At 36.8% G+C, this 12,317-nt stretch overlaps 1 protein-coding gene across 2 annotated transcripts in view; it reads right to left on the reverse strand.

Annotated features, from left to right (window-relative positions):
- Nucleotides 1-1,408: 1,408 nt before the first annotated feature.
- GPHN (gephyrin) overlaps nt 1,409-12,317 on the reverse strand; it is a 625,620-nt gene continuing 614,711 nt past the window's right edge. For both annotated transcript variants that reach the window (XM_049611430.1, XM_049611431.1), the window contains 2 exons: nt 3,504-3,600; nt 1,409-2,403 (listed from right to left, as the gene is read on the reverse strand). In XM_049611430.1, the coding sequence (XP_049467387.1) occupies nt 2,270-2,403; nt 3,504-3,600 (231 nt within the window). In that variant the 3' untranslated portion in view covers nt 1,409-2,269. The remainder of the gene's footprint in view (nt 2,404-3,503; nt 3,601-12,317) is intronic.

Genomic DNA, 12,317 nt, shown 5'->3' on the forward strand with positions numbered 1-12,317 from the left:
CTTCCATTCTATAATAAAAATGATTATTATCAATTGTCCATAATTCTATTTCTGCAATACCTTTCCTCTTGCATCATCATCATCATTAAAATTCTACCCTTCCTTCAAGATCCACCAAAATGCCACCCTGCCCCTTGAAATGTTAACCTTGTATGAGGTTCTCATTTGAACTCCTCCAATTCTTTAAATCTGAATTATAGCATTTATCACATTTATCACATATATTATCAAATATCAACCATATTAAATCTTATAGTTCCTTGTACGGTTTTGTTATTTCCCTTGATGCAGTATAGTGTCAGCTGTTATTCCTTTCATCCTTGTAAATAGTAGCAGGATGTACCTTGTACCCAAGCATATAGTAGATGCTCAATGAATGAATGAATGTAGGCAAAGAATACTTTACATGATCTTTCACTTAACTTCTAGTGATTAATCTTATGTTCTTTAACTGAAAATATAAAAGATTTAAAACATAGATCATTTTATTTTCAACTCGGGAAATATCAGATATCAGTATCAAATTTTCCTTGTTTACTACTTGGCTTTATTCACCATCATCATTTGGGACCTTATTCACTAGTAGCCCAATTTTTGTTGTTTGCTTTGCTATGTATACCCTACAGGATATTTAATGTCCCTTGTTATCACCAGTTAGAAAGTGCCTTTAAGTTTTTACTACAGGAGCCAAGTGGATAAAGTATATTTTATTTGTATATTTTCCATGTGTAGCACAGAATTTTCCCATTTCTCACTTCCTTCCTAACATGAAAAAATTTCCAGTTACTCATCTGCAATACTGTGGTTCATTAGTTCTTGTTTTTCCTCCATTCCAAATAACTGTAGATGTCTAAAATTTGTTTTTATTGCATCTCTAATAAGAAATTAGTTTCTTTTCCTCAGTATCAAATTTCTTCCCTCCAAATTTGCTTGCTATTCTCTATCCATGACTGGAAAGACCAGACTGACTATAGGTTGTCTTGTACTTTCTAATTTGTATTTTCACAATGCTGTAGATCACAACGCTATATAATAAAATGCAGAATATATTTTTTAAAAAGTTTTTTAATGTTTACTTATTTTTGAGAGAGAGAGAGAGAGCATGAACAGGGGAGGGGTGGAGAGAGGGAGACACAGTATCCGAAGCAGGCTCCAGCCTCAAAGCTGTCAGCACAGAGCCTGAGGTGGGGCGCAAACCCACGAACCGTGAGATCATGACCTGAGCTGAAGTCAGATGTTTAACCGACCGAGCCACCCAGGCTCCCCAGAATATATTATACTACATTTCAATCACCTTTACACCACTTACCCTTGCCACATTATCTTAACTATTCCTTTTATCCAAGCAGAATCCCATCAGAATGGCATGACAATCTTCTGTTTTTTAATAACACGCCAACACAATAGATTTTTAAATAATGATCAAGGATTTTTTTTATTCATTAAGTTTCAGTATCATTACAGAAAATGTTATGGTACAGAGTTGTTTAACATTATTTTTTCTTTGCTCTTGATTTCCACATGAATGCTGGTAACACTAATATCTGTACAAGATCAGTCTTTGATTTTATTTTTTGTTCTGTACAATTTTAAATGTATTGGTTAAAAAGGCTGTCAGCACTTAAGGAAGCATTTTTCCCCCAGTTTGTTTATTCAAATAAAGGTATCCAGTTACCGCCCCAGAGTACTGTGCCACGAGGCTACCGGGGTGAGGCGCCTCCCGGGCGCTCTGCAGGTGAGGGTGCTCCCTGCAGCAGGGCTGGGCCTCCACCCGGTCACTCTTCTGTTGGCACTGTGCACATAAACACGATACATGATAAAGAACAAGCAAAAGCTTTCTGAAAAGCGGTTATGAAGCATACTAAGAAGGGAAATCCAAGTGTTGCCTACGCTAGTATAAATAAGCAGACAGCCTTGATTAAGAGCATAATTAGTTGTATTTTAAAGATGAGAAAAACACAAGTTCTGCAGGCACCTACTGCTGTCTACTAAAAGCTATCGCTATCAGACCTAGCATTGAACACACAAAGCAATTTGCAAGAAAGAAAAAATTTGCTTTGATATAATCAGAATAGAGTTGTCTGTTAAGATTTATTTTTAGGTGTTTTTTCTTTAAAAGGTATTTAAATTCTTTTGAAATATAGTTCAAGATGTTGACTATACAGATCAACTTTTATCCAGATCAGAAAAACTAGCTGTGCCGTTGCATATTACAGGATACAGTCAATGATATGTGGACATGCATCAAAGCTTTCTCCCTCTGGGACCATCATAGCCGTCCAATGACCATGACATCCACCACCTCGCCCTTGTGGAGTTCCACGTACTGCTCTGTCTTTGGAGGTAGCATCAACAAGCCATTGGCGCTGCGCATGCTCATCAGACGGCTGCTCATCTGATTACCTAGAAAGAAATATCTCATTACAGCAGCATAAGCAGCACACTGTGTACATTTGGAGCCCTTGCGGTTCTTTTCAAAATAAACACCCACGAACAGAAACACAGGTCTTCAAGAGGAAGAGAGAAGATCGGACTTCCCAGTCCCTTTTCCAGGTGGCCTTGCTACTGTATCCTACTACCTTCTCACTAAACTCTAAAAATAAACAGTAGAAATTATTGCCTAAAAAGAATAAAATAGGATTTTATAGCATTATGCAAAACGCCATAGAATTTCTCAGTTCAGGCTAAAAAATGTTATGTGTGTCTGAAAAGAGAGGCTTTTAAAACTTATTTAAAACAAGATAATAATAGCAGTGGCTACCACTTTTTTTTAGTATTTATTAAGTACCAGACAGTGTGGTGGGCATTTTACTTAACTATCTTATTTAATTTGCACAAGACTCAAAAGAGGTTAGGTAATTTGCCTACAGTCCTACTAACTAGTTGGTGGCCAATTTGAATGTAAGTCTGGGGGAGACACTGCCTATGTACTTATTCCCTCTGTTAACTGATGTTTGCACTTGATAGGACCTTTGTTTAGAGGGTAATACAGTTTTCTGGAGACACATCAGAAGTTATATAACTATGACTAGAATACTTGGGGATAAAAGTTTAAAGTCTAGAGGTGGTAACTATAGAATACTTGAGTTATCAATATTGATTTCTCAGTGCTTAAAATTTACCAATATTTAAGGTATAGTAGAGGCTACAGAGAATCACATTATAATTGAACTTTAATCTCACATTTCAGAGTAGCATAGTCATAGTACAACCAAAGTTGTGCTCAGAATTTAGAGGTTGAACAAATAGACAAAAATCTTCCATAATTCTAAATTTGTGTTTATCTAGAAAATATGGCTCCATGGAATAAGTAAAATTTTGTTTTTACTCTTATTTTCTTCTTATGCTATACCATTAGGGAATAATTTAACTCATCTAATCTTTCAAAAAGGAAAATGTACAAGAATTACTAAATTAGGTGTACCCAAGGAGGGCGTTATGCATAAATTTTGTGTTTTAATGGGATACATGGATAGACATACCCACAGGTGTGAATGACTAACCTGTGCTCTGTGCCCAAGGCAGTGGTTCTTGGTGATGCCAAGTCAATATACAGCGATGGTATTCTGGGCGAGGATCCAGTTTTACATCACATGATAGCTATAGAATATAGAGTAAATGAAAACAAACTTGATCACCTGATCATCCCTTAAAACTACAGGGTGGTGGAAATTGTGCAAAGAATAAAGTAGACATGGAAAATATCTTGGCGTTCTGCTGTTCCCACCTCTACCACCTTATGTTCTTAATACAGAAGTCCAGAAGTTGGGTTGTTCCAGTGAAAAGAGAAGACTAAGAAGTTGGTATTCACAGTGGGGAAAAGGGCAGATGAAAAAGAGAAGGTCTATTTTTGAAGTCTAATTTTATGGGTTGATAGCACAGGTACCTCTGACCTATGAATTGAGAAATCAAAGCAGATATTTTAACACTGAAAATAAAAGAAATAGACCTAAAGAAACAAGCTCAATATCTATTTATATGTATGTCCATCCATCCATCCATCCATCCGTCCATCCATCCACCCGTCTGTCCATCTAATAAATATTTACTGACGCACTCTTCAGCTACCAATTCATAGACTTATCTTTAACATAAAAGGGATACTTTCTTTTACTCCTGAATATTCCCCATGTCCCAATACTGACCATACAATCTCTTTCAGGCAAATAAAAGTAGTCTCTACTAAAAGTTATACCATTTTTGTTTAGCCACATCACTGGTAATAAAAGAATTATGGAATGGCATCTTTCATATCTTTCCATTAAGGATGAAAACCTTTCTAATATAGCAACTTCAGTTTACACATGCAATGTAGAATGACTAATCAACCTTTAACCTAGAGCCATTAAAAAAATCTATTTCATTAAATTCATCCTGAAATCTGATAAATCAAAGTGATAATGTCTTGGTAGTAGGTACCTAAGAGAGTACTCCTTGAACAAGTTTACATAGTGTATAATTATGGACGATAGCCTATCAAAGATTAGTTCAATTTTGGTGAATATAAGACTTGTTCCAGTGTATGAGAATTAACATTTTCCATTAGCACAATAATCATTGAAGTTACTCTACCTTAAAATGGAAGAGAAACCTTTTATTCAACTAGAACAGGTATTGCTTAGATCAAATGATTCAATTACAGCTTGAATATCCTAGAAATTTTTGTATTTTCATTTTCATTTGTTTCCATATATTTTTTAATTTCTTTTCTAATTGGCTGGTGGACCCATTCATTCTTTAGTAGGATGTTCTTTAACCTCCATGCTTTTGGAGGTTTTCCAGACTTTTTCCTGTGGTTGATTTCAAGTTTCATAGCATTGTGATCTGGAAGTGTGCATGGTATGATCTCAATTCTTTTATATTTATTGTGGGCTGTTTTGTGACCCAGTATGTGATCACAGGAAACCATCAAAACCCTAGAGGAGAAAGCAGGAAAAAACCTCTTTGACCTCAGCCACAGCAATTTCTTACTCAACACATCTCCAAAGGCAAGGGAATTAAAAGCAAAAATGAACTATTGGGACCTCATCAAGATAAAAAGCTTCTGCACTGTAAAGGAAATAATCAACAAAACTAAAAGGCAACCAACGGAATGGGAAAAGATATTTTCAAATGACATATCAGATAAAGGGCTAATATCTAAAATCTATAAAGAACTCACCAAACTCCACACCTGAAAAACAAATAATCCAGTGAAGAAATGGGCAGAAGACATGAATAGACACTTTCCCAAAGAAGACATCCAGATGGCCAACAGACACATGAAAAGATGCTCAACGTCACTCCTCATCAGGGAAATACAAATCAAAACCACACTGAGATACCACCTCACGCCGGTCAGAGGGGCTAAAATGAACAAATCAGGAGATTCTAGAAGCTTGCGAGGATGTGGAGAAACAGGGACCCTCCTGCACTGTTGGTGGGAATGCAAACTAGTACAGCTGCTCTGGAAAACAGTGTGGAGGTTCCTCAAAAAATTAAAAATTGATCTACCCTATGACCCAGAAATAGCACTGCTAGGAATTTCCCCAAGGGATACAGGAGTGCTGATGCATAGGGGCACTTGTACCCTGATGTTTATAGCAGCACTTTCTTTTTTTTTTATTTTTTATTTTTTAATATATGAAATTTACTGTCAAATTGGTTTCCATACAACACCCAGTGCTCATCCCAAAAGGTAGCAGCCTTTCAACAATAGCTAAATTATGGAAAGAGTCTAAATGTCCATCAACTGACGAATGGATAAAGAAGATGTGGTTTATATATACAATGGAATACTATTTGGCAATGAGAAAGAATGAAATCATGCCATTTGCAGCAATGTGGATGGAACTGGAGGGTATTATGCTAAGTGAAATAAGTCAGGCAGAGAAAGACAGATACCATATGTTTTCACTCATATGTGGATCCTGAGAAACTTAACAGAAGACCATGGGGGGAGGGGAAGGGGAAAAAAAATAAAGTTACAGAGAGGTAGGGAGGCAAACTCTAAGAGACTCTTAAATACTGAGAACAAACTAAGGGTTGATGGGGAGCCAGGGGAGAGGGGAAAGTGGGTGATGGGCATTGAGGAGGGCACCTGTTGGGATGAGCACTGGGTGTTATAAGGAAATCAATTTGACAATAAATTATATTTAATAATAATAAAAAAGAATATCCTAGAAATTTTGATTCAGGTAAATCTATCACCAATCTATTCTGGTTACTCTGTTTTTTAAACGTTCTAATTATTCACTCTGACAATCTCTGTTTTTCCTTTGGAATCCAGAATAAAATTCAATGCTGAAGTGTTTTTCCTTGGCTAAATCATACTAAACTCTTTCAGTTGATATTGCTTATGTTTATACTCTATTTCATATCTACTGAGGGGTAACTTGCCATTATTCCTGAATTATTATGTGCTTAGCTGAGGGCAAAAATGTGTCTCTCTCTTTCAATCTGTGTATGGGGGTTCTCCAGAATTAAACTACAAGACTATTCCCGTGGCTGGGTTATTTGTTAGGTGTCTGAGCAGGTTTTCACCTGGCAAAGGCACTGATTGGCTCATGATAGTACGAGAGAACAAATACTAGAATGGGGTGATATCTGACCTCTGCCTTCTACTCCCAGGTGTACCATTAACTGGCATGCTATGTTAGGAAATTATTTTGCTTTTCTATACTTGTTTGTTTATCTACAAAATGGGGTTGTTTGTTTTAAAGGAAGAAATTTATGTTAATTTAAAGAACAAGAATCAATTGCATCAAATTGAGGTGAATACAATTTTTTTTGTAGCCTTACAAACAGCTGTTCCTTTTGCTGAGATGAAACCGACTAGATTTTTATGGTATTTTATGAAAATGCAGAATACTTTATTAACGAATATATTTAGCTGTACTGATATTATAGTTCTGGCATATTATATCACATAGCTTAAGAAATGACTTATTTACTATGAGTGTCAGTGCTTACATGAATGATGTACCATGAGGAAACACAAAACACATTTTTTGGGGGTGAAAAAGTTGATGCTTCACTTTTAAAAAAAAAAAAATGTTTGTTTATTTATTTATTTTGAAGGAGAGAGAGAGAGAGCGAGCATGAATGGGAGAGGTGCAGAGAGAACAAGATAGAGACAGAGAATCCCAAGCAGACTCTGTGCTGTCAGTGCAGAACACAATGCGGGGCTTGATCCCATGATCCATGAGATCATGATCTGAGCCGAAATCAAGAGTCAGATGCTTAACTGACTGGGCTCCCAAGACACTCCTGATGTTTCACCTTTGAGGACTTCTATTCTTCAAAACTAGAGTGGGCTATGGACTAAGACTATTTCCTCTGTTTCTTTTCAAATATTTTTCTGACATGCAGTAGTCACCCAAGAGATAAAACTGGGGGCACCTGGGTGGCTCAGTAGGTTAAGTGTCCCACTCTTGACTTCAGCTCAGGTCATGATCTCAGTTTGTGGGATCGAGCCCTGTGTTGGGCTCTGCACTGACACCATGGAACCTGCTTGGGAGTCTCTCTCTCCTTCTCTCTCTGCTCCTTCCCTTTGCTTGTGTGCATGTGGTCTCTCTCTCTAAATAAATAAATAAACATTAAAAAAGAGGTAAAACTGTATTATGTGGTATAGTATCATATATGTTCTACATGTAAATGTCTAAGGGAGAAAATTAGAGGAAAAAAAAGGTCAAAAGAATGAGGAAATAAGCCACAAACTGGGAAAAAATATTTGTAAAAGACATCTGATGGATGTCTGCTTTCCAAATTATACAAAAAATTCTTAAAAGTCATTAACAAACAACTCGATTAAAAAATGGGCAAAAGGCCTGAACAGATATCTCATCAAAGAAGATATACAGATGGCCAGTAAACATTGAAAGATATTCAACATCATATGTCATTAGGGAAGTGCAAACCAAAACAATGAAATATCATTACACACCTACCAAAGGTCAAAATGCAAAACTCTGGCCACACCAAATCCTGGTGAGAATGTGGAGGAATGGGAACTCTTAATCACTATTGGTGGGAATGCAAAATGGTACAGCAACTTTGGAAGATGGTTTGGCAGTTTCTTACCAAAATTAAACATACTCTTAGCATACAGTTCAGCAATCGTGCTCCTTGCTATTTACCCAAGTAAAGGGAAAATTTATGTCCATACAAAAACCTGCACATAGATGTCTGTATCAGCTTTATCCATAATTGCCAAAATCTGTAAATAATCAAGGTGTCCTTCAGTAGGTGGATTGACAAATAAATGGTGGTACACCAGACAAGGAGGAAACTTATATGCCTATTACTAAGTGAAAGGAGTTAATCTCAAAAGGCTGCATGATTCTGGAAAAGATAAAACTATGGAGATAGTAAAAAGATCAAGATTATAGCACAGAGGGAGGGATGAATAGGGAGAGCACAGAAACTACTCTGTATGAAAGGACAATGGTAGATACATGAAATTATACATTTGTCAAGACCCAATGAATATACAACACTAAGAGTGAATCCTTGATAACCTTGGGTGATAATGATGTGTCAGTTGGTTCATCAGTTGTAACAAATGTACCACTTTGGTGTAGATGTCAATAGCAGGAGAGGTTGTACATGTGTGAGGACAGTGGGTATATGGGAACTCTATGTACTCTCCATTTAATTTTGCAGTGAACCTAAATGAACTTAAACCTAAAAAAAAAATTATTAATAAAGAGAAGGTGAGAATATTTTGTTCTTCCTCTTTGTCCTGTCCATCTTATAGAGAAGTGACCTAAAAAATTTCTCAGGGTAAATAATTATTTGCAAATCCAGTGCAATAACGTTATTTCCAGAGCTGTCAACAAGGTATTAAAATGGCACAAAGAAGCTAAGTAGTCAACCCTTCTTAGGGACACCAAGAAAGGCTTCACAGGGATGTGATTTCTGAGTCTTATGACTAAGAAGTCTTGAAAACTGAGAAAGGAGATGGTGGTGGTTAGGGAAGAACCTTCTAGGAAGGGGAATAATCACAGGCATAGGCAGGGGATCTCATGTCCATTTTGGAAGCAGTAAATAGCCTACTATGGTGAGAGTTCAGGATGAGAAACAGATGAAGCTGGAGAGGGAAAAAGGCCGTGGGGTGAAGGGCCTCCTATGTTCACATGAGCAGTTTGGATTTAACCCTGGGATCATGTGAAGCATGGAAGCATTTTAGTTGGAGATGCTTACATGATTAGAGTTAGAACAGGGGTTTAAGAGGAAGCAAGATTAGAAGAAAGGAAACCATTAAATATGTCAAGGATTATAATCTAGTAAATGTTGGAGCCATCATTCAAAGCCAGGCTTATTTGGTTACAAAAGTCAAAGGATATGGATGGTGGAAGCAGCTTTAGGAGAATGGTGAAGATTTGGAAGGCTGCTGTAAGGAATGGAAGAAGCTGATCCATAGGATATAAAAGGATCATGAAGGGAATTTGGGCCCCTGCTGAGGTTTGTAAATTAGAAGTGCTAATGTGAACAGCTGTAGACTCTTCTCTAGTTGTGGCCTAGGAATAAAAGTGAAAGATAAAGAAGGAAGGGTTGATCCAAGTTTGTGGATTTTTAGAGTGGGCTATCATGGAAGGAAGAGAAAAAAAAAAGTTGATGTGGTACACCACAGGACTTAGGTTGGATGAGGAAAGTGACAAAGCCAGTGTGGCTTAAGGACTTAAGGGTAGGGGTGAAAGGAGTGTTTATACCCTTTTTACAAAGACTGATAGTAACTTGCCCTTGTTCCTAAATTGTACACCAGAGTTGGTGATTTTGAGATGAAGTACTTTAGGGTATTGGAAAAGGATGTATATGTGACTTGCTGAAGTAGAAATAAAGATATTTAGAATTGTAGAAATAAAGCAATTGATGGTAAGAGGTGAGCTAGAGAGGTAGACTATGAGCCACTTGCCAAAGACCTGAATGAGGAAAAAGTGAAAGCTCCGGAAGGTTCAAGGGAATAGGTTGGGATGCAGGACTGTACAGATTGGAGAAAAGAATTTGTGAGAAAACAGATGACCAAAGGGGATTCTACTTGGGCGGGGGCCTAAGATAACATGCTCAAAGCCCTGGTTGATGCTGGGGGCCTGGACTTTGCTCCAATCTGGTCAAAGCTTCCAAAGAGTGGTTCAGGCAGCTTTACGTTAACTTTTTTGGTAAGTGCTATAAAAGTTATGAGGTGCTGATTTCATTAGTCTACCACAGAGATCCTTGAGTTTATTTACCCTGTAAATCATTTATCTAAAATTTATCATGTAACTTTAAAATGCTTGCACATGCTGCTATGGATCAGTTTCAAATTAACTTTTCCAAAATTTTTATAAATTATATTTTCATTTATATATTTTTCATTTCCTAATACGTTAAAACTGATTTACATCTCTTATAAATCATGGAAAGTCCTATAATTTTCCATATCCATTTTTAATCTATAGGACATAATATTATGATATAACAGGCATCCAATAACATTTTTAATGATCAATGACTGATCTTGTCACAATAAGTAATCATATTTCTCTCTACAGCTGCAAACACCTTAGTAATTTTCCAACAAAATAAACATTTTGTTAAAATGCTTTGTATTTTACTGTTTATGACATCAGCCAGAAAGCATTCATGAAGTTCTCATAGCAGGAAGACAATAATGCTCAAGAGAAGAGATAAGATGGGAAAATTGGAATAACCCAGTAGAGTTCAACATGTCCATACCCTCCCAGCACATGCTGGCCTAATCCCATGGGAGATGAAAATATTTTCCCTTTCCCTTCTCTTAATCATTGCCTGAGATGGGCTGTTAATACTAATAGGAGTTGTGTAAGGTATATTTCTAGAGAAACGAGTTGAGAACAAGGGGCAGTAGAGGGCACTTTGATGGGATATTAAGGGAATGTGTTAAGGAAACACAAAAGGATATCTGTTTGTAGAAGCATTAGGTTAATAATTCAGTGAATTAAGATTACGTTTTTAATTGCCTACTGAAAGCCAGAAATATTTCAACTTCAACCATAACTGACCCAGGTTATAGTGCAAGTGTTCTAAATTGATGTCAGAATGCACTGATACAAAAGGATGACATTTTTTCTGTTGACCTTTCAAAATAATGCAGCATTGCCCTAACCACAGGACAGCTATATCAGAACCAGCACTACGAGTTACCGACACCAGCATTTAATAACTACCTCGCTTTCTGAAAGCAGTAAGGATTGGGAGAGGCTGTGATTTTGGTGGCCATTTTGGAGAACAGTAATAAGTGGTGTCTGTAAGCTGCATATTGGATGGTCAGAAAACACAGACAAGAGGCTTTACCATGTTTCAAGGAAGTGAATAAAGTTATGTTCTAAAAGTGACAGTTATGTCAGGAAAGGTGTGGGGGTGATTTTAGGAGTTAAAACCAAAAGAAGTAAACAGCCAAGGACACTGATGACCCATCTGACAGTCCCAGTGACACTGCTCTGTGGGAGAAGGGAGTTTGACTGATTCTTAGACTAATTCTCAATTCCATGAGTTGACAGGAGTGAGCAGCAGTGTGAACAATGTACCATGCATCAGTGTGATTGTAGAGCTCTAGCTCATCACTGTTGTCAGAAAGGATAGCTGCCACAATGTCAGTTTTAGAGAAGAGATAATGAATGTTAAGATGAGAAATAAATGAAAGGATTCATAAGAACTTTGCAAAGTCAAAGAGAAATCCTCTTTTTCTCTCTTATAACAATGCAGATTTTTCTTATTTTCTAAATTTAGCAAATATGAAAATGGTGAGCAAATTCATATTATTGGTTTAGATGTCTAAGCTTTATGACTCTGACCTTCTGATTTGATCAGAATACTTTTTGTTTACTGATGGCTGTTTTTCTTCTTTTTCCATTAAATTTAAAATAAGACCACCACCATGATTATTGGAAAATCCCCCGATAATCTGTTTTCAGAATATATAGTTGACCTTTTACTAAAATTTTAGGAAAAGGAGGATATCTCTTCATATGCTGGCCTACAAAATCTCAATATTTAAAAGGTCAATGTTAAGAATATTTGAAGTTTAGGGACACCTGGGTGGCTCATTTGGTTTAAGCATCTAGCTTTGGCTCAGGTCATGATCTCTCAGTCTGTGAGTTCAAGCCCCATGTCAGGCTCTGTGCTGATAGCTTGGAGCCTGGAGCCTGGAGCCTGCTTCGGATTCTGTGTCTCCCTCTCTGCCCCTCCTCTGCTTGCACTCTGTCTCTCTCTCTCATTCTCAAAAATAAAAAATAAACATTAAAAAAATTAAAAAGAAAGAATACCTGAAGCTTAGGTTTCCTTAATGTTTTATCCAATATATTCTCACAATAATATTT

Source organism: Panthera uncia (genome assembly GCF_023721935.1).
Source record: "Panthera uncia isolate 11264 chromosome B3 unlocalized genomic scaffold, Puncia_PCG_1.0 HiC_scaffold_1, whole genome shotgun sequence".
NCBI lineage: Eukaryota > Metazoa > Chordata > Mammalia > Carnivora > Felidae > Panthera > Panthera uncia.